The sequence below is a fragment of the Electrona antarctica genome (genome assembly GCF_951216825.1).
Source record: "Electrona antarctica genome assembly, chromosome: 4".
Lineage (NCBI taxonomy): Eukaryota > Metazoa > Chordata > Actinopteri > Myctophiformes > Myctophidae > Electrona > Electrona antarctica.
Genome location: NC_136809.1, coordinates 37838948 through 37862580, shown reverse-complemented (window position 1 = coordinate 37862580; position 23633 = coordinate 37838948). Strand labels below are relative to the sequence as shown.

General features: G+C 43.4%; 3 protein-coding genes across 3 annotated transcripts in view; all 3 read right to left on the bottom strand.

Annotated features, from left to right (window-relative positions):
• Positions 1 to 1171, bottom strand: part of LOC306922630 (noelin-2-like) — a 54950-nt gene extending 53779 nt beyond the window's left edge. The window contains exon 1 of the mRNA XM_079500366.1: positions 456 to 1171. Coding sequence (XP_079356492.1) covers positions 456 to 605 — 150 coding nt within the window. The 5' untranslated portion in view covers positions 606 to 1171. The remainder of the gene's footprint in view (positions 1 to 455) is intronic.
• Positions 1172 to 11465: 10294 nt separating this feature from the next.
• LOC306921308 (collagen alpha-1(XI) chain-like) lies at positions 11466 to 16117 on the bottom strand (the record flags this gene model as incomplete). Its single annotated transcript, XM_079498418.1, has 5 exons — positions 11466 to 11773; positions 12192 to 12425; positions 12937 to 13005; positions 14490 to 14602; positions 15772 to 16117. The coding sequence occupies 5 exons, from the start codon at positions 16115 to 16117 to the stop codon at positions 11627 to 11629; spliced, it is 909 nt and encodes a 302-aa protein (XP_079354544.1). The 3' UTR covers positions 11466 to 11626.
• Positions 16118 to 17971: 1854 nt separating this feature from the next.
• Positions 17972 to 23633, bottom strand: part of LOC306921307 (uncharacterized protein) — a gene marked incomplete at both ends in the record, with an annotated part of 65446 nt that continues 59784 nt past the window's right edge. Inside the window, 2 exons of the mRNA XM_079498417.1 lie at positions 17972 to 18016; positions 18147 to 18200. Of these exons, the coding sequence (XP_079354543.1) occupies positions 17972 to 18016; positions 18147 to 18200 (99 nt within the window). The remainder of the gene's footprint in view (positions 18017 to 18146; positions 18201 to 23633) is intronic.

Below are 23633 nucleotides of genomic sequence, written 5' to 3'. Positions count from 1 at the left end.
GTGGACACCTCTATTACTATACGAGGACCAAATAGTCTCCACAATCCACACACGCACACGCATGCACACACTGGCACACGGGCACACACACACACACACACACACATACACACACATTCACACACACACACACACACACACACACACACACACACACACACACACACACACACACACACACACACACACACACACACACACACACACACACACAAATGGTTATGTTATGGTCTAAACTAATATGCTTTAATTAGGCTACAGTTTGGAAGATATTCAGTATGGGTTTAGGATTAGAGATTAAGCATCTAGGTTATAGGTTCAATGTTGGAGTGTTGCACACCTGTGTAAAATAAATGTTTTCTGTTATTGTGGAGAGAGAGAGAGAGAGAGAGAGAGAGAGAGAGAGAGAGAGAGAGAGAGAGAGAGAGAGAGATGCTGTGTGACTGTCTACGTACGCTGACGATCCTCTCGTGCGTGCCGTCGGGGGAGACGCCGCCCATCGTCCCGTTGAGTCCCACCAGAGAGGGCAGAGTCTGGGACATCCAGTTGGTCACCATGGCCATGGTGCTGAGCACCGCGCCGATCTTTAGCATGGGCACGCTCATCCTGATCCTCAATGACACGCACGCACACGCACGCACGCAGATTTCACGGATTCACGAGGATGAAAACGGAGGATAGTAGTGGCATCATGCTCGAGTGGTCGCTCAACAGTTGCAGCCGATCACACACTTTCTCTCTCCAACACGCGCGCACGCACGCACGCACACACACACACACACACACACACAACTTAAGGTAGCCTATATAGAATTTGATCCTTCTCTAGAAGTCTTGGTGGTAGTGGTTCCTTTAGGTCCAGAGATCCAAGAAAGAGAAGATTAACAGTTAAATGTCTCAGAGTTGTACGGTTGTTGTTTTAGAGTCCCGTCGGTTCTTTACACCACTCCACTACACAACAAAGGCAAAACGAACAATAACGGAGTGAACATCATTATTATTCCGTGTCACGGACGGCCAGTCCCGGAACCATGTGGAACCATGTGGAGCTGCTGACATCCTCCCGGCCCGGCTGAGTGTGAGAGGAGGCTGTATATGAATGTTGTGTCAAAGAGAGGAGAGGAGAGGAGAGGAGAGCACACAAACAGTCTGTCCGGTGGAGCTGCGGTCCATGTGCTGCTTCCAGACTCCAGACTCCAGAGACACTGACTTGAGCTCTCTCTCTCTCTCTCTCTCTCTCTCTCTCTCTCTCTTTCTTCCCTGGCTCAACCCCTGAGTCCCACCCACACACGCACGTGACGCGTGTACGCACACTTCCACACCAATCTCCAGCCCCCCCCCCCCCTCTCCAAATTGAACCAATTAAATGTTGCTTCCCCCCTATAGGATCCATCCATCCGTCCAGCCACGCGTGGTTCCACTTCACACTACAGCCAGTGTATTGTAGTGTATATCATACATGCCATATCCTATTCATTCATCTTTTCAGTTTTCACGGTTGTTGAAATTATAGGCCTGCAATTTAGTCACAGGTGGGTTTGTGTTGTATATCCTTTACTGTAATTTATTTGTTGTATGAATGTAGGTTAGGCCTAAACAAATATGCTGTTGACATTCAGAAGCGGGCTAACATTAATGTTTAGGATTATTATTATTAATTATTATTATTATTATTATTATTATTATTATTATTATTATTATTATTATTATTATTGTTATTATTATTATTATTATTATTATTATTATTATTATTATTATTATTATTATATTATCATGTGTGTCTGATTCATTCAATCATTCCCCAATCCCCCTATAGTCTTTCTATCCGCTATAAAAAAAGGGGGATTGACTTGTTTCCCAAATGGTGCACTACTGCCACCCCGTGGACAGCAATAGAAATACTGGCCTTAAATTCTTCAGGGAAGGGATAGGCCCCGATAAAGGCCTACAGGCCTACTCAACAAGACACAATTTGATATGGATTAATTTCCTGTGTGACCAGATATGACATCAACATTGTGGGACAGTATAGCTTTCACCTACTACTGTATATGTAGTGAGTCTAATGTAAATCAAGAGAAAGTCTGCCTTTGGCAGATGATACAGTATAAGAATACAGGAAAGGTAGGCAGCAAGGAAAACTGGGACCTTTGTTGTTTTGTTGCCTTTGTGTGATGCTGTGTAGTATGAGCATTCATTTACGAAAGAACACAAAAAGTTACTATATGGAGATAAGAGTTTTCTGCCTAACAGCAATGATATTTTTTGCCTGGAGCAATGCCAGTCTGAGAGTGACAATTAAATGTTTCATCATGTTAACCAGTCTTCCACCCCCCCACCTCAGTAAAGAGACCCCGGGTTACACATGTATTATACATACAAAACAATAAATGTGCTCATCTGACATGAATATTTCAACGTCCAGCACTTAGGGATACTGCATGATATAGGCCCACAGGCCAGTGGTTCTCAACATGGGGTGGAGGGATGGATCATGTCCTCAAGTTAAAGGGGTGCTGAGCCCTTGATTGCCTTGTTGAAATTGTGGATGACCAAAGGCGGCCAAAGGTTCAACTTAAATGATTTATTTGAACAACAAAGGTTGTTCCAAAATCTGGCAAAACGTAGGCAGGTGTAAAGATCTGGTTTCCAAAGGGGAGGGGAGTATAAATGCACAAGGACTATAGACACAGGTGAACTCAACTAGACAATCAACAAAGGGATAGGCTATAGGGTAGTGGTTCTCAACCCTGGTACAGGGACCACCAGTGGTCCATGGGGGGGTTCCAGGTGGTCCGTGGCTCAAATGCAGAATAAATAATGAGCCTTGATATGAAAATGAGTTGAAAACCACTGGGCTAGGGGACTAACAGGCACGGGTGACTAGGGTAACAACAATCAGGTCAGCTTGGTGAGACAAGACAGGTAACAGATACAAGAACAAACAGGAAACAGGAACAATACTACAAAATAAGAAACACTGGGGAATCAACAAACACCATAATAACAATTAAGACTAATAGATGGAGCTATAAAGAAACAAAACAAAACACCTAAACCAAACAGGGACAAGAACAGAAGGCATACAGTAAATAAGTCCATGCACTGAGGTGTGGACTGTCATAGCATAGCAGGTTGTAGGCCTATCAGAATTCAGAAAGTAGGATGTCGATCACGTTCCCCCTCTTCATCTGGTTCAGTGGTTAGTGAGTTTTTGTCTTTCTTATTTGTCAATTGAAACGTGTGTTGTATGAGTTATTAAACTTGTGGGCAAGTGTGTGTGTGTGTGTGTGTGTGTGTGTGTGTGTGTGTGTGTGTGTGTGTGTGTGTGTGTGTGTGTGTGTGTGTGTGTGTGTGTGTGTGTGTGTGCGCGTGCGTGCGTGCGTGCGTGCGTGCGTGCGTGTGTGTGCGTGCGTGTGCGCGCGTGTGTGTGCGTGCGTGTGCGCCCGTGCGTGCGTGCGTGCGTGTGTGTGAGACACATACTCTGTAGTTTCTTACCTGACATGATGAGAAGCCAGTAATCCACAGCAGCCCCCAGATGACTGCAGGTGATGAGTTCATTCTCCTCTTCCTCTCTCTGCACTAGTCCTCCTCCTCAGTCCAGTCCCGTCCCTGAATGACAACACCTAGTCCACCAGACAGTATATCTGTCTATAAGCCCTACAGCCCTCCTAGTGCTGTCTGTCTATGGAGGTCCTCGAGTGAGTGGAGTCTTGGCTGATCTTCTTGGCTGCGGCTCTGAGGACAAATGGCACTCTGACGCTCACTGGAAAGGACACACGCCTTCGAGAAGGTGAACTCGAGGATGGATGGATGACTGGGTGGATGGGAGGATGGGAGGAGAGTGAGAGGAGAGGAGTTGAATCATAGAGAAAAATGATTATCTGTTAAAGGGATAGTTCAGATTTTTTTAACTTAAGCTGTATGAAATACTTGCCATTAATATAGTGGTTGCAAGTTGCAACTGTATTAATTGACTGATTGCCCAAGTCCCATGGTGGGAGTTCTGCTCTGGTTTTGGTGAATATTAAGTAGTTCCGGTCATTTTGTGGGGGGCACTGGGGCCAGGCAGTAAAAGTAAATTAATTCACAAAACTAACGTCATTTGTATTGTTGACCTATTTCTAAAATATTAGCGCAACTTTCGTTCAACTTTGATCCCTCTATCACATGGAACTATTTTTTGGGCGTAGTGATATGGACACAAAAAACATAGTTCAGTGTGATAGAGGGGTCAAAAATGAACGAAAGTTGCACTAATATTTTAGAAATAGGTCAACAATACAAATGACTGATGATTAATTTAATTTTAATGCGTTGCCCCCTGTGCCCCCACAAAATGACCGGAACTACTTAATATTTCACCAAAACCAGAGCAGACTCCCACCATGGGACTCGGGCAATCAATTGTATAATCAATTAATACAGTTGCAAGGTTCAGTACTTGGACAGCTGATCTGGCAGTATGACTCACTTTGTCTTCATCGATGGATTGGTTTAGGTACATTGTCACTTTTTTATTTTTTTTATTAATGCCCTATATGTGATCATTCTAGAGCATGAGAAGGAGATGTAGTCCGCACACTGTTTTGTGGCTCCCACAGGAATTTTTATTTAGGTATAAGGATGACAACGTTTGGACCCCCTATGGGTCTTGCGTCAGGTATGAGTACAACAACAAAGTAGGCGTGTTATATACGAATAGGGGCAAGTTTTAACAATGAACAAGCCGTTGTTTGCAATGATGAAAATTACACTGACACACCCACCACATCTATGAAGTCAGGCTGAGTAGTGTCAAGCCAAGAACTCAGAATAAAACTGTTAGAGGCACTAAGGCCAACTATTGAGTAAAAGTAAAATACAAAAGTCAAGGGTAAGGTGGTACAGACTTAGGTGCAGAAAAATTTATACATTTACTGCACCCAAACACAATATAACACTGCAAGAAAATCAAAACACAGCCTACATGATGTGCCTGTACGTATCTTTTTGTTCAGCACGTGAAAGTCTTTTAGAGATGTATGTACTTTCTTTTGGAATCATTCTAGAGCATCACACAAAAGCATCACAAGTAGTAAATCTGCGAGCTCAAAACGTGGTGCGAATAGATGTGTTCGAGCTTGCAGATCTACTACTTTTGCTGCTTTGGAATTTGAATCCTGAAAAGTAACAGTTTTGAACATGAGGATGAGGTTTCCATGCAACAGAGATAATTAAATGTGTTTATTATTTCTTTCTGTATTTGCATCTGGAAGTGCTATTGAAACACGTACATAAAACGACCACTCCACCTGTTAAGCTGTGTGTTTGGTGCTCTTGTATGACGATGATGATGATGTGGCTGACTTTCACACCCACGTAAAACCCATCTATATTTAATGAGTGGCTAAATGAGCTGGTCTGTTCACCCACGTTCCTCTCATTAAACTTTTATACCGTCTGGAATATTACGTTCTTCTGCGTACCCAAGACCCAAGCCTATTCCCCATTCCACATGTACCGTACACATTACTTCTCGTACCCATTATGCTAGGGTGGGATGGCTCAGGGTAGAGGACAGAGTACAGCAACTTGCAATGGGCCTGGTCTACATTCTACAAGATACTCAAGGGACCAGTGCCCATGTTGACAAACTACTTCAAAAGAATGATAAATGTCCACGGGCACAACACCAGAGGGAGCTCCACTGATCTCATTTTCCCCAGATTGGGCACAAACATGGGGATGAATTAATTCTACTATTATGCCACCAAAATGTGGAATGCCCTACCACCAGCCATCAAAAAGTGTGACACCCTACCCTCACCTGTCTGCAATTTACAAATGGACCTAGACAAGAAGTCTTCTAACTGGACCCAGACAAGAAGTCTTCTAGCTTGCCAAAAGAAATGACCGCCACTATTTGTCCTGTAAATATACTTTTACTGCCCCTAGTATTGATGATTTCTTGGGACTATGTCTTTATATGTCTTGATGAATTGAATACACAGAACCACAATGGAAACAAACCATCAGGGCTTTTTGTGTTATCCTTTCAGCACTATTGTAAAACTGTAAAAGTTACTTCTTGCAAACTGTTAAAACCCAATCAAACTAGGAAAGCATTTGTGTCATTTTAGTTTTTTTTGGCATTGGCTATTATAAATAGCAGATAGGTCTGTGGTTTCCGGTGCGAGACACGGTGGTGCGGCAAAGTTTGAATGGAGCTTGAGGAGGAGGCGGTGTGTGTAGGCGCAGGAAGGGGAATTATGAATGATGTATGCCTTGACAAGAGAGCACGAATACATAATACACACAAACACACACACGTACTGGCAAACGCACGCACGCACGCACGCACGCACGCACGCACACACACACACACACACACACACATCCAGCAACGTCATCCGAAAATCCCATCAGCCTCAGTCAGGAGCAGCAGGTAAATCAGACAGCTGGACAGGAGTAGTCATTTGCTAAGCAAACACTTCTCCTGTCCATCCCTCCTGTATGTGTTCCATGTGATTCGCTGAACCATTTCCAACCTGGTGTCTATATTTTGGACATGTCATTATAGGGTACTATCCTCCGGTCCAAAGACTATAAAAATAGGACCCAATGCCTCCCTGCTAAGTGCTCGGCACTCAGCATCAGGGGTTACAAGTCCCTGTGACATACTAGCATCATGTCCAAGGGGTGTACTTGTACATCAAGCTGCCTGACGCAAAAGAAACCAAGATAGGCTCCTGCCCTGTGGGCCTCATGAAAGGCTATTTTGTTGTTGTCGGACAGAAACCTCTTATCTCGGATCCATATTTGAACTCTTTGTGTTTTTTCGTACATTAATGCCCCTACTTGATCATACTAAAGCGTCACACAAAAGCATCAAAAGTAGCAGATCCATAAGTTCCGTTTTGAGCTGATACTTTTGCTGTTTTTGAATTTGAATAAAACTTAAGTGGCTGACTTAAATGGAAACGTCACCCTTTTTGCAAAAAAATATATGTTAATGAAGTTTAGAAGATTTAGAACACTTTCCTCGGGGTGATTTTAGATATTTTAGATTTTAGCAGTGAGCCCAGTGTCTCTGATGTCATGGACACTGGGCTCACTTACTTCCTGAACTACATCAAGGAAGCTTAGACTACATCAAGGAAGCTTAGAGCAAGAAGTATCTAAAGAGGACGAGAAGTGAAGACCGTACGGTGGACGCCATGTTGCTCCCTGGAAGGAAAAAAACATGCGCAGTTGAGACCAGAAGTTGTACATGCACAAATTTGGGCATGTACAACTTCCTGGTCTCAACTGCATGTTTCTTTCCTTCCATAGAGCAACTTGGCGTCCACCGTACGGTCTTTGCTTCTCGTCCTCTTTAGATAGTCCTTGGCTTAGAGAAGGAGGTGTCATGGTCACGTGACTGTGCTGCGCCATGACACTTTCATGGGAGCCAAATCTCACACCAGAAGTTACATGAATACAAAGCAGTGAATGGAGCAAGCTGGACCAGCTCATAACAAACATTATTTTTGAACCATTGAGACCTGTGTCATATCACAGTTTGTTTTCTAATCAGTTGCTTTTCGATGTGCACAGAGTGCACAGTACATCATTTTATTTGAGGATTCAAAAACAGCAGCAGGTATCGTTTCTGTTCCGGGGGTATAGCAAGATTTGGCTGCCAGACAGGAAACGGTGGACAGTCTTGCGATACTTGGCACGTTCAGAAACATACTTTTTGCTCTTTAGATACCTCTATAAAATTACAGTGTACACATCGAAAAGCAACACAGCAGACAATAATGTGTTATATGTTTTCTGTTATTTGCCAGAAGCGATTACTTTACAAAAGGCCTCATGTCATTCAGAAATAGTGTTTGTTCATGAGCTGGTCACTGAGCTCTCATTGAATCCAGTGCATTCTACCGAACTTCCGGGTGCAGTTTGGCTCCCATGGTGCGACGAATCTGCCGTCTGGAATTGCGGGATAGCGAAAATGACGTTGGTGACCTTACCTCCATTTCATATACCTTGGACTACATTGTTGTCTCAGTAAGACAGCCCCTCCCCCTATCCACAAGGAGGAGCAGGGTTGTGCAAGGACGCGCTGTGATTGGCCAGTCGCTGTGATTGACAGCCTAAACCTAACCCTAACCCTAACCCTAACCCTAACCTTAACCTCAGTAAAACTATACCTAAACCTAACCCTAACCTTAACCTCAGTAAACGTAACTTGCCCGGGGGCGTGGTTATAAGCACAACCCGTGTTGGATTTAGTATGGAAATTATAGTCCAGGAAGGAAGTGAGCCCAGTGTCGATGACATCAGAGACACTGGGCTCACTGCTAAAATCTAAAATATCTAAAACCACATATTACACACATAAAGACCCCCAGGAAAGTGTTCTAAATCTTCTAAACGTCATTAACATATTTTGTTTTGCAAAAAGGGTGAAGTGTCCCTTTAAGTGGTTTGAACAAACGATGGAAGGCCAGATCCAGGCTGATTAACTTAAGTGTACTTATCTTGTACATTTTTATTAAAATATGTCACTCACTGATTTCATCCCTACAAATATGAATAGAAGGACCTTGAGGCAATGGTACATACAGTACATCCACAGTTTGGTTCGATATGTTTACAAATATATATATATAAACAATAAAAAAAGAACATGGCTTTTCAATATATAAAAAAAACAATAATAATGCACTGCCCCAATTCCCGTACATGTACTCCTCATAGCACCGTGATAAAGCTACAGTCAAATAAACCGGTGGTTCTCAAACCTTTTCATTTCAAGGACCCCCCTCCCTCCCAAGTTTAATATGCATTAGGCTACGGGACCCCCGGCCCGTTACTCTGAGACCATACAAATGGAATGGTTCCAATTGTACGCTCTCAGTTACAGACCTGTAAGGGTCCGTATGGTTAAACTATTTTAATTTTTTACCTGAGGACCCCCTGGGAGTTCTCCGGACCCCACTTTGAGAACCACTGAAATCAGGGATGCACCGATATACTGTAAATCGGTCGTATTATATTAGTATCGGCCGATATTTGCCTCGTTGACTGCTATCTGCAAATATTAAGTTGAGACATTCACCGGTGTGTCCGCAGTTACCGGTATTTATCTGTGTTGTGATGCATTCATTTTGCACTGGCTATTTTGGTGTGTTGATTATCTACAGCCCACCAAGCTGAATATCCGGATAAATTAGGTTCAGACATTCCGGATTCCGCTAGGCAATTTTTGGGCCGGCTACCGTGACCGCAATATTATATTTTCTCGGCCAGAATATAAAAAATATCATGTGCATTTGCAGATAAATGCATGTGCAGTATGTTAGCGCTCTTTCCACTTTATCACAGAGGCAGTCTGTGCCTGTGTTTATAGTTTCTACTCCATCATGCAGGGTGTTTTGCATCATGCACTTCATGCACACAATTCTCCGCATTCTTCGACCTTTAAAGTCAGGAGGGCGGATGATGGATGCATGAGTGAGTGAACTGCTTACTATAGATAATAATGTTTGGGGCTTTTTACATCTAGTTCACTATCACTCATTTACTGCCAAGAATATTGAACCAAAATAGCCTTCATGCCACGCTTTTTGTCATATTTACTAGCCTTTTAAGTAGCCACAGAATATTCATCTTCACTATGATCGCATCCCCTACGGGTGATAATGAGAGAGCCATTTGCTGTGCGATCGTGAAAACTTGCCCATCTGTTCAGTAGTTAGAGTCCATTGAAAATTGTATGGTGGTCGGCGCTACAGTGGAACGATACAGTAAGAGATAGAGACGTAAAAGAAAAACTCTAACGAGGACACTGAACGGTGGATCATAGGTTAGCCAAGAGCGCCATCTAGTGTAAAAAGTAAACTAAAAACAAAACAAAAAACGTGATTGGCGATGAAGGCCTTTGGTGAATGAGTTAATATGCAGTAACCTAACTTAACTTCGGTGTCAGCATCGCAATTTCCATATCGGTGCATCCCTAATTGAAATATACATTTTACACGAAGACACAGTGACAAACACAGGTGTAAACACAACATAAACAATGTGAGGTTTGATAACATGACATGGCATTATGAAAGCAGATGAACATACATAGGGTTTCCACACGTTCAACACATCAGTATAATAGAAACACTGTTGTTGTGAAATATTGTGATAATTACAGTTAAAGATATTAGAATGTTGTGTAAATGTTTTAGATGATTAGCTAATTTATATTACACTAACGAGCCAGAAGGGTTTTTCTGCGACCACGTGCGTGTTGCTTTGTGTAAACAAGTGAACACGGAAAAGGTTCCTTTATGTACAAGCGAATGAGAATTGAAAGAAAGAATAGAATGAACCACTTTCAAAGTTTTCAATAATTTTCAAAAATAGAAACGTCAAAAATAGCAGAACTACAAGCTCACAATGCGTCGGGATGCAACACCTTGTGTGCTTGTAGATGGATTATGTAAGTGGTAAATTGCAGAGAATGATTATGAAAGTATGAAAGAATGTGTCTGTGAATGAATGAGTGTGTGAGTGTGTGTGTGTGTGTGTGTGTGTGTGTGTGTGTGTGTGTGTGTGTGTGTGTGTGTGTGTGTGTGTGTGTGTGTGTGTGTGTGTGTGCGTGTGTGTGTGTGTGTGAGAGACGCGAAAAGATAATGCGTATATGTATGAGTGAGTGAGTTGGATTAATGAATTAATTCATGTCCCAAGGGCTCAGATCAAAGAGAAAATCACAGGAATGACATACTGTATTATCCGACACAGGATATGAGCAACTGCCATTGGTGTGACATATACAGTACATTGACGGATCAATAGGGCTGGGCCATACGGACGAAATCAAATATCATGATATTTATGACAAAAAATGGTGCCGATAATATCGTATTAAGACCATAATATTATATTGTCGCTGTTGGGCAGAAAGCTCCTATCTCCAGGTTTTAACTTTTATTTATTTGTTAATTAATGCCCTACTTGATCATACTGCAGCGTAAAAGTATAAAAAATTACAGATCCACAAGCTCAAAACACTGCGAAACGATGCCTTTTGAGCTTGAAGATCTGCTACTTTTACTGTTTTTCAATTTGAATCCTGAAAAGGAACGGTTTTGGACATTTGAGGTTTCCACCTGACAGAGACAATACATATTTGTATATATATATTCTTCACAAACAGCAACAACAAAAAGCTACAAGCTCACACTCACAGCAATGTGACACGTTGTGAGCTGGTAGAAAAAACTCTTGTTGAGCTGTTAGAAAACATTTGAAACAATTTGAAAGTAAGTGTTGAACACTTATGCCACGCCACGATGATATCTAGTCTCATATCATTACCCAGCCCTAGGGATCAATTATGTTTGAAGGACGGCGCATGTGTGTGTGTGTGTGTGTGTGTGTGTGTGTGTGTGTGTGTGTGTGTGTGTGTGCGCGCGCGCACGTGCATGCGTGCGTGCGTGCATGTGTGCATGCATGTACACAGATACAGTAAGTGTGCAATGAACGCATACATCTGCTTTATAAATATCACGGTATCACGTCATTTTCTCCCTGCGTGTAGAAATTGTCCATGGCTCTCGTTTCCCCTTAATTTCCCCCGCTATTTGCAGCCCCCCAGTGCAGCCTAGCCGTTGTAGCAGATGGGACCCACTTGGAAGCCAAACTTCTGGTTCCCGTTGCCGAAATCGGAGACGGCCACGTCCACGACCGGGAGTGTGTCGGAGAGCGGAGCGTCCATCTCCATAATCGTCCTCTCCTGCCCTGACCGCGTCTGGAGGACAGACAGACAGAGACAAAACCAGCAAACGTCAAGATCTTTATCTCATGGATTAAAGCAAGATAAAATCTCACAAATGAAAACACGTGTATGGCCAAGTCCTATTACGTGATTTGTGTGAAAGTAGCCCCCCCCATGCTAGCGCTGTTTCCTAAACAATATGTAAAATGTGTTACACCCAGTGCACATTCACACACATGTACATCAGGAGCAGTTATAGGTTCAGTGTCTTGTTCAAGGACACTTCCCCCTCCCTAACATTTTAGTTTTAGTCATCATAGCTTAGTTTTTATTTCGTTTTCGTCAGGGATAAAAAAGTAGTAGACGAACAATTTTCGCCACAGATTTGTTCGACGAAATGAACACTGGGTGTTACTGTACCCGACATCCATCTTAGAGGTTGTTACCGTACCTGACATCCATCATAGAGGGTGCCGATATAGTGCGTGTTCTCTTGCGTCAGCTCCTCGCCGTTGCTGCCCCTGAAGCGCAGTGCGTGCTGGTAGCCGTATGGGGCGGTGTTGAGCCAGGCAGCGGAGTTCAGACAGTGGTAGGTGAAGGTCTGCTTGGCCGTGGCGCTCAGCAGCTTGAGGAAGGTCATCTGGACAACGTGGACCGGAACGCCGTCCGACCCGGAGTAGGAGAACTGCACGGCGGAAGGAAGGAACCATAGAGTTATAAATAATAGAGACTACGTCAAAGTAAACGTAGTCATTGTGCAGTTTTCAAAATGTATTACAAACGTTTGAAAATAGCTGATCTACAAGCTCACAATGCATCGCATCACTGGCAATATACTGCAAAAAAGCTTCTTTCCACATACAATCAGGTACAGGAACGAACAACAACGTGATGTGTCATTTTTGCACTCTCCTTCTTTCTTTAAAATCTATTTAAGTTTTTTATCATTATTCTGCTGTTGTTTTTACCTATGCTGCTGCATTGTCTGAAGGAAGCCAAACCAAAATAAGTTTTACTCTTATGTACCAAAGAACCACCTTGAACCTTGAACAGCCATTATATCATAGCTGTCGGGGTACTGTAACTAGAACAAGAACGCACGCACGCACGCACGCACGCACGCACGCACGCACGCACGCACGCACGCACGCACGCACGCACGCACGCACGCACGCGAGTACTGACAAACAGTGTACCTGTTTTCCTTTCCGGAAGGTGCTGTACCAGGTGCCCGGTGTCTCTCCTTTCCACGCTGCTAGCTTCACCTGAAGACCAAAAGAATGCAATTATTTCCTCCTGTGTTCGCCTCCCCACACACATCTGTGTTGTCACTGCTGTAGTATCCCACTGACTCACATGCCAGGGAGGAGCCCCCACCGGGAGGACAATTAACATCCTCCCCGAACACGGGCCAATTGTGTTCGTGTAGATGCTCGACAAAGCTGGATGCACCGCGGTGGATTCGAACCCCCGGACTCTGTAGTGGTGGGCAGGTACTTTACCACTGCCCTACCCCAGCCTCCCAGCGCAACAGAACAAACTCTACAGAGTTTAATTATGTTTCATCAGCACAATACACAATAGCTACTAGATGTTTTTGTTGTTTTGTTTCTATGAAGCTGTCAAAGATTACAATCTTGGGTGTAATCAATGCCGGCTTTTGGCTGATTAAACTTCAAGGCAGCCAAGGATATGGGGTCACCTCCCCTACCTGCAGGATATGATCCAGCCCTATACACACACGATTCCAAACACTGCTAATACAGTTCACACAGATCACCTACTGGATCCCTCGTCTTGCTGTGAGTTGTAGTCACTAGCTCATTGTATTTCCCAGCCACAGTTTGACAACCAATTTCTTTCCAGCCTACCTCCTCGTGTGTGTGTGTGTGTGTGTGTGTGTGTGTGTGTGTGTGTGTGTGTGTGTGTGTGTGTGTGTGTGTGTGTGTGTGTGTGTGTGTGTGTGTGTGTGTGTGTGTGTGTGTGTGTGTGTGTGTGTGTTGAGGGGGTGGGACCGGTAGGTGATGGATGGATAGTGTGTCGACCACATAAACATCCCCGCGGGGCTGTTCAGCCTGGAGGGCCATATGTATGTGCTACATGATGTCCTTCCTCCTCTCTCTGCCCTCAGTCTCCTTTCCTGTCCAACACCACTTTAATCCTACACTCCACCATAGCATTCAATCATCTCTGCCGTCTCCCCACTATAGGCTCTCCGACAATAATGTTTATGCAGTGTAAATTTGGTTGCACACTGGTACGTGTTTTCGCTGCGTTTTGTGGATCCGAAAGTAGTAGGATATCACTATCTGTCAGCCTGTCACCATTAACACCCCCCTAGACAGCTGCGGGAAAAGGATAAAATCGATCCCGGTCCGAAAACAAAAAACGTATATGGACGAAATATTCGGCGGCAGTGTGCAAACGTGATTGGCATAAAGTGATGTCTATTTTTTCTTTTACGTCCTCCGAAATTCGCTCCGATATTCGGACGAAATATCCAGTGAATTTGATTTGTCACTCGCTACTCAGTCTGGCCAGCAGGCAGCAGACTAACATTTCATAACGTCACCTGTTACACAGCCACGTTGTTGCTGATACGTCATCAGCAACGTCATGAGTAGCGAGTGACAAAAAAAACAAATTCACTGGAACCCAGGCTACAGTGTGTGTGTGTGTGTGTGTGTGTGTGTGTGTGTGTGTGTGTGTGTGTGTGTGTGTGTGTGTGTGTGTGTGTGTTGCCACTAACCGACTGGAACTTCTTGTCGGGGTACAGACACGTCTCTCCCTGGGCTGTGAAGTTACAGAACACCTGGAAGGAGTCTCTATGGCAACCCTGGTTAGGATCTATCCAGTACTCACCTGTAGAGAGAAGGTTATCAGTACTGGTAGTTAGTTACTGATATCATACAGACAGGCAGAGAGACAGACAGACAGACAGACAGACAGACAGACAGACAGACAGACAGACAGACAGACAGACAGACAGACAGACAGACAGACAGACAGACAGACAGACAGACAGACAGACAGACAGACAGACAGACAGACAGACAGACAGACAGACAGACAGGTTTAGAGACTCGTACAGAACGCTGCCGCTCGCCTCCTCACAGGCACGAGGCGGACGTGATCATATCACCCTGGTCCTCACCTCACTCCACTGGCTATCTTAGAGACCCATACACCCCAGCCAGGGCCCTGAGGTCGGCTGACCATTGTATCCGACTGTGCCCACAACCGGGCCCAGGTCCAGAGGCGACAAGCTTTTGCAGTTGTTGTATGTATGCTTGTTTTTTAATCTGACCTTGTACAGCACTTTGATTGACAGACAAAATGTAAATCTTTGCCCACAATGTCCAATGGACCAGAGTGTGGACAACTGCTGCATTTGACTGTCTGAGACAGAGACCGGGGGAAAGGGATGTTCGTTCTTCTTCACACGATAAACGATTCCATCCACCACAATTTGCCAACTCGGCTGGCACGCCTGCCTTACTGAGGTAACAAAAAATAATGTATGTGCTCCTCTCCACCAACCACCATCCTATTAAAAAAATCACTTCTGCAATGTGAAGTGAGCAGTGCCTTGGAGTCAAGCACAGTTGTTGATTTAAGCACAGGGTTGTAATTACCCCTTGTTCCTGGTGTGTGTGTGTGTGTGTGTGTGTGTGTGTGTGTGTGTGTGTGTGTGTGTGTGTGTGTGTGTGTGTGTGTGTGTGTGTGTGTGTGTGTGTGTGTGTGTGTGTGACTGTGTGTGTGTGTGTGTGTGTGTGTGTGTGTGTGTGTGTGTGTGTGTGTGTACGTGCGTGCGTGCGTGCGTGAAATCAGCTGCAGTGGTCAATGGGTCAGTGTGTGTGTGTGTGTGTGTGTTGTGTGTGTCTGACCCAAATGCAACCCCAATCAGCTGTCAATGGGTCGTACTACAAACAGACAGAGTCATAATCTAAACGGACAGACATACATACACACGTGCGTCGTGGCCAGTCATTGGAGCGGTTATGCACCGCTCAAAGACATACATGACGTACCATCGGGCAGCTCCGGGTGCAGCAGGTAGAGCTCCTTGCAGGTCCTGGCGGGGCTGTGGAATGTCCCCAGGGGGTTCCGGAATCCTTCCACCTCTATCCTCATGGAGGACAGCGACGCAAACACCTCCTCCATGCCCTGCTCCTTGGCTGTCGCTCCCCCCTGCTGCCCCTCCTTCCCCGCCGCTGCCCCCTGCTCCCCCTCCCCCTCCTTCCCCGCTGCTGCCCCCTGCTCCCCCTCCTTCGCCGCCGCTGCCCCCTCGTCTCCCTGAACCCACTGGTCTTCATCCAGCACCGAACCGTCCACCTGGTTCCTCCTCCTCCTGCCCCTCTCTGGGAGAGAGACCATGCCCACTGCTGGCCGGCCCTGAGGAGAGAGAAAGAGAGAGAGAGAGAGAGAGAGAGAGAGAGAGAGATTCAAAAAGAACACACTGATTGGCCAATCAGAATCAAGCATTCATTCAAGCCTGAAAATGTTTTTATGACCAAGTCCTAATGTGCGACTTGTGAAACAGTATGAGAGGCACTATAGCACTGATTCCTAAACAATTAACGCAATATGTAAAAGGATGATGTTTTAGTAATATCATGCCTGCTGTTCTACATACTGCCAAGCAGGTGAATAAATCACAGATTGAGGCTTTAACCTTTGCTTTTATGAAACCTATGAATCCTATTAGGGTTTTATGGAAGATGCTTCTGAACATATTGCTAGTTTGACCACTTCAAATGCTCTAATCTTAGTTAAAATAATAAGCGGAAATAAGCTAAACATATTTTCACTGTGCAACATGCGTCCATAGAAGAAGTGCTCGCTTCTATGGAATCCTAATGACTGAAATCAGTGGTGGAGACTGAGAACTCTAATCCAAGGGAGAAGGTTATGGATGACACAGATAACAGGAGACTGATAACTCTAATCCAAGGGAGAAGGTTATGGATGACACAGATAACAGGAGACTGAGAACTCTAATCCAAGGGAGAAGGTTATGGATGACACAGATAACAGGAGACTGAGAACTCTAATCCAAGGGAGAAGGTTATGGATGACACAGATAACAGACTGAGAACTCTAATCCAAGGGAGAAGGTTATGGATGACACAGATAACAGGAGACTGAGAACTGTAATCCAAGGGAGAAGGTTATGGATGACACAGATAACAGGAGACTGAGAACTCTAATCCAAGGGAGAAGGTTATGGATGACACAGATAACAGGAGACTGAGAACTCTAATCCAAGGGAGAAGGTTATGGATGACACAGATAACAGGAGACTGAGAACTCTAATCCAAGGGAGAAGGTTATGGATGACACAGATAACAGGAGACTGAGAACTCTAATTCAAGGGAGAAGGTTATGGATGACACAGATAACAGGAGACTGAGAACTCTAACCCAAGGGAGAAGGTTATGGATGACACAGATAACAGGAGACTGAGAACTCTAATCCAAGGGAGAAGGTTATGGATGACACAGATAACAGGAGACTGAGAACTCTAATCCAAGGGAGAAGGTTATGGATGACACAGATAACAGGAGACTGAGAACTCTAATCCAAGGGAGAAGGTTATGGATGACACAGATAACAGGAGACTGAGAACTCTAATCCAAGGGAGAAGGTTATGGATGACACAGATAACAGGAGAATAAAAGTGATTGTTAGGAGAGGAACAGTCAATTCAAATGTGTTAGTCAGATGAAAACTCTATGTAGGTTAAATGTCTGTAAGTAACTGGGCTCAGTATGGACAACTTACTGGTAGTCCTGGAGGACCTATAGCCCCTGTGTCCCCTCTAGGACCAATAGGACCCTAGACACGCACGCACGCACACACACACGCACGCACGCACGCACGCACGCACGCACGCACGCACGCACGCACGCACGCACGCACGCACGCACGCACGCACGCACGCACGCACGCACGCACGCACACACACACACACACACACACACACACACACACACACACACACACACACACACACACACACACACACACACACACACACACATAGTCAATTAACCAATTAGTGGTGGAACAGTGTATGTATCAAATAAATACAAATCTGAATATCGTCTCTGTTGGGTGGAAACATCATTATGTCCAAAACTATTACTTTTCAGCATTTAAGTTCAAAAACAGCAAAAGTAGCAGATCTACGAGATCAAAACTTAACAATATGGAGACAGCAACTAAATCCTAGTTTACCTGGTTTCCTTTGGAACCTTTCTGGCCGACACCACCCTGTGTTAAACAACGTGGAATAAAAACAAGGATGAGTGACAGACCAGCAGTGCTCTGTACTGTATGTACTGTATGTATGCTGTGTGTTGACATGAGTGTCTATAAGCAGGGATTAACGGAGTGTACTCACAGACAACCCTTGGACCCCTGGGGGGCCGTTAAACCCTACAGGACCAACTGGACCCTGAAACAACAACCACAATCCTTCAGTGTACTTTTCCAGAACTAGTAAAGTAGGACCTATGTCCAATACCTTTACTTCTACTCCAATACATTTCAGATCCAAATATTGTACTTTTACTCCACTACATTTATTTGAACACAACTTCAGCCCTATATAAATTTCGGCCATTTGAAAATCCGACCTACGAAGAAGACTGGGAGAAAACTTGCAAATCGCTATGGGAGTCAACATGTTCAAATACGTGGAGAGAATTTAATTGGAAAAATCATATACACCCCTGCAAAAAAGATACAGAGGTACAGGAGTAGACTGCTGGAGATCATGCAATCAAAATGCAGCGAACCATTTTCACGTGTTTTGGGAATGCCCAGTTCTAGATTCATATTGGAAGGAAATTCATGATCATTTAGAAGCGGTGTTTGGGATCAACATCCCCTTCCAGTTTGATACCTTATACCTAGGAAACCTCCCATATGACCTATTTGATAGTAACGATAAAAAATGTATTCTGACCCTCCTGGTGGCTAGCAAGAAGGCTATCACTAGAAAGTGGATGCAACCACAACCACCCACAGTAGAAGAATGGATCGAGATAACTCATGATATATACAAGATGGAAAAACTGACGTACTCACTCAGATCTCAGGAAGAAAAGTTCTTCTGGATCTGGACTAAATGGACTGAATATATCGCACCTGTCCGATCAGAATTTTGCTGAATAAGGGAAAACAAAGTATTGTGTTGCTATCGCTCATCCTATACCTCTCTACTTTTTTTTAATTCTCTTTTCCTTTATTTTATTGTAACTTGCTGAATGTATGACCCTGTATTTGTTTTCAAACAAGTGTAATGTAGTTTTGTGAAAGCGTCTTCTTTCCCCCTTTTCCCTTCAGAGCTGCCCAGATGTTCGCCTTTAGTTTTTCTTGTTTGTTCTTTTTTTTTTTTGTTCCAGGAAAAAAATGTTGTAACTTTGGTCACCATTGAGAACATTGGAAATATATCTTTATATATATATATATATAAATATATATATATATATACGTAACGATTGTAATGCACTTGATCTCATGATGTAGTTGTTCATTATGCTTGTACACGATGACCAAAATAAAAACATAATTTCAAAAAAAAGAAAATCCGACCTACAAGCTCACAATGTCTCACGATGCGACACTTTGTGAGTTTGTAGATCTGCTATTTTCAAAAGATTTTTATATATTTGAAAACTTGAAACAGGAAATTCTGAATAATAAGTTCTTTTACTTTTGGTACTTAAAGTACATTTTGATGCTTTTTTACTTTTGAATTCTGGACTTTTACTTTCTAGTTTCTACATTGCAGTATTGATACTTTTACTTAAGTAAAACATTTGAGTACATTTTCCACCACTGTGTCCGAGCACGTAGTAGGACAGCCGAGAGCACGTAGGAGGACAGCCGAGTCACGTAGGAGGACAGCCGAGTCACGTAGGAGGACAGCCGAGTCACGTAGGAGGACAGCCGAGTCACGTAGGAGGACAGCCGAGTCATTCATAGCGTTTCCACATGGATAATCTCTACGGCGATTCAAGAAGATGTCTGTCATCCAGAGGACTGGGATTATGAAGTGGAAGTAGTTGTTTCTACAAGAGATGGAATGAGTTGGCCGTGTGGTGACCCACAGCAGAATGAACATACTGTTTCTATGTTTGCCCTGGCTGCCAAACAAGGAGAGATGTTCTGTTGTTTATTGTCACACATTATTGTAAACTCACTGTTATATTTATAGGTCAATAGCACCCTGGAATGCTCTGCCCAAAAACATCTCATCTGACTATAATCCATAACAAATTACTTAAAAAATATATATATGTGAAAGAGATATCTTGCCAAGTAACTTGCCTAAGTATGTATTTGTGCATTTATAGATAGATTTGACTAGACTGTTGGATTTGATTATATAATACCAGTAAGACACCTGAGGGCGAGAAGCGTCCTGCACGAATCCGCCTGGGTGACAGCAGACTGCTGCGCGAGCGCTGGCGCTTTGGAATGGGGGGTCAGATCAACATATGGAATGAATTCTGTACTGGCCATATGGAGCGTGTCTTGAGTGTACAGGGTTTGACGAGGTCAGATCAACATATGGAATGACAGAACAGGTCAGCAAATGCACAATTTCGTAGTTAACTGCGACCTGCTGTCACAACAAGCTGGTAAAAAAAGAATACAAAAAGACAAATTAACATTTAATTTGCCTTTTTGCATTCATTTTTTACCATCTTGTGAAAGCAAGTGGTCTATTATTCAGTCGCTGCGCTAGTCGTGATTCTTTCCTCATTGGCTGTCCTTTAAGCCAATGGGGACTCTGCAATGCCTTCTCATTGGCTGTCCTTTAAGCCAATGGGGACTCTGCAATGCCTTCTCATTGGCTGTCCTTTAAGCCATTGGGGACTCTGCAATGCCTTCCCATAGAGCAAGAGCGCCATCACTGACTGAGTGACTGCAACACGTTCAACCAAACGCCCTATCAGGCTTTGGCATCACATCACAACTGCCGGTGTTACATAGAGAGGGAAATGTGCATCAGCTGCCTCAATAATGTAAACATGTTTTATGTATTGATGAATCGCCCAAACAATACAGTTTACTGAGAGTACCCCTGATACAATAGCCTTGTTAAATTATAAGATCATTAGAAACTCTGCGGCCGCGCTGGACGTAGATCGGCTATTTTCGGCAACATGTTACAGGGGGAAAAAAGAGCAGACCAAGTACAGAGTGAAAGGTCGATTTTACTGAGTATTGACCGTTTAAGTGGTTAAATGTCTGAAAATACACATTAAACACCTTGCTTGCCCGGACATATTTAATCCATTTAATCCATGTGCTCATCATTTATAGCGCCTGGACCACTTTTACCAGCGCACCGGAAGTTGTTGTGTGTCTGTGTAGCAGCTAACAATAGCCACACCACTCTAGAGTCGATCGACAACAACGGGAGGTAAGAATAAATCTATCGCGACTAGCGACTGGACCGCGGAAGGCCGTCAAACACAGGATCTTTTTTTCAGAATTAGACGGGATGATTTAGATCGGGAGTTATGAACGTTTTAAGATTTTCGTTTTCGTCAGCTAAACAGGCAGGGAACATTTTCGATGACATGTCACTGTTTGACACGTCATCGGATTGGGCAACAAGCGCTCCTAGGCTGTGGAGCGACGCGATCGGTTTTGATATCATTAATCTCCGTCCTATTTATCAATCTCCGGCTTGGGCACTTGACCATGACCTTGAACTTGATGGAGATCTCCGCCCCGGGCCTCCATGGTGTATCAATCCAACATACACTGATGATAGTGCTATCTATGAAATGTATGAAAAAGTTTAATCTGCACATTTTTATACAATATGTAGTTGGGGTCCCTGCTTCATCTCTCTCAGCTAAGGGGTCTTTGCCAGAAAAAACCCTGAAAATCCCTGTACTAAAGGTATGCGTGTCTGCTAAATGCCTCAATTTGTAAATGTAAATTCTCTCTCTCTCTCTCTCTCTGATGGCAAAGCAATTGAATGCACTCACTAGTGTGGGGGTGATAAGCCGACACATTTGCTGTTGCCGACATTTAGAATCATAACCTTTGATTGACTGTTGATATAACATTGACACAAGGGATTAGCTAAATCAGATTTTTGCAGATTACAGAGAAACGTGAATGACAGAAATGTGTTTAGAATTATAGACAGGGGACATGTGACCACAGTCTATAAACATTATACTGTACGTATGGCTCTGCTGCCCATCAGAACATAGATGTTGCTTAAGTAAAGTTGTTCTGATACATACAAATACTAGTACCTGTAGTATCCCATACTAGTACTAGTATGGGAAAAGCTGCTGCCATTGCCTGAAATGCTGCCAGTCTGTGCCATTCCAATACCACGTAATTTATCACATGATGATATTTAAATACATTTACAGTATTATTTTTGAATGCTTCAGTTGATGTTGCACGACTCTGTATTAGTATTCTCTGTATTATTTATAGAAGATGGCTTCTATGGAATCCAAATGACTGAAATCCATACATTGACTAGGCTATATCTACTTTCCGTTAGTGCGCTAAAAGTGTGACTTTGAGACCTGTTTCACTGTACAATGTACGTGAAGTGATTTAAAAGAAGACACTGATTTAGCACAGATTTGAACACTGTACAAAGGACTGTACAACAAGCGGTGCGTAGCCAAAGCCAAGCACCTTTCTTGGAAAACAACTACACGATGGGAACTATGCACAAAAAAAAGAATTTCATCCACTTTTTTTTACTTGTAAAAACTGTGCTGTGACAATAAAACGTATTCTGATTCTGAACACTGTTGTGCTCTGGTTGACTCTGTAATGTTATACGCTTCATGCATGAACGAAGAGTTGCTGTGTTTTTGTCCTTGACATTCACTTAAAGCTCACATCACAGTCACAGAACTGAGCCTTTTGAACTCTCTCTGTGCCTGTTCACTGTCCCTGCCATCCTCAAAGGATGGATGCCCTTCTGGCTGGGTTTGAATAATTAATAATGTTAGATCATCATGGCTGTTGGTGTTATACAGCCTACATTGTTGGATGTGTTTACTCACTCAGAGAGAGAGAGAGAGAGAGAGAGAGAGAGAGAAGACGGACGGACGGACGGACGGACGGACAGACAGACAGAGGTCTCTTTTTTCTTTTCGTAGCACTAATCAGTGACGTTTTTTGTGTGATTTAATTCACTTAGGTAGTTATCAGGGTAATAGCTCGCTCGACTCCAGTTGCTTTTAAACACTCGGTCGGGTAAGTAACTTCATAGGAACATTTCTCATAGATGTTATGGTCTCCCTAGGAGAGACAGCTACCTCTGACCCATGCAGACATCAATGAGTTCTCAGCCAACTTGTACCAAAAGTGCAAACATAACAATTCAGACACCAACTTAATAATAGACATCAGAGTCCTTAAATAAATCTAAATTATGTTGACAAGTCCTTTTATCCCATATAAAAGTCCCAGAAGTTAGGTTCACATATTAACACACATACACACCAAGGCACATCTGAGTCCTTAAAGAGAAGGGTTATTTTTAGGGGACTCAGCTAGATAAAAGTATATAAACAACTATTAGGCTAATAAGCACAATGTGAACAACATTTGAGTTGACTGAAAAATATATGTCTCAAGATCTCTCTATATGCAAAATTCTCAATTGTACTCCGCCCCTCTCTTCGAAGGTTGTCATTTAATCTACTGTACATAAAGACAAAGGGACACTCATAGCCTTTTGTTAGTGTCTAAACAATATACATGTTGAAAAAGCAACTCAATGTTATTCTAAATACCTTATGCATACCTTTAAAAAAAAAACACATGTTACATTTACAATTAAACAGGCCCGTCACAAAACATACATTCCCCCATCAGAATT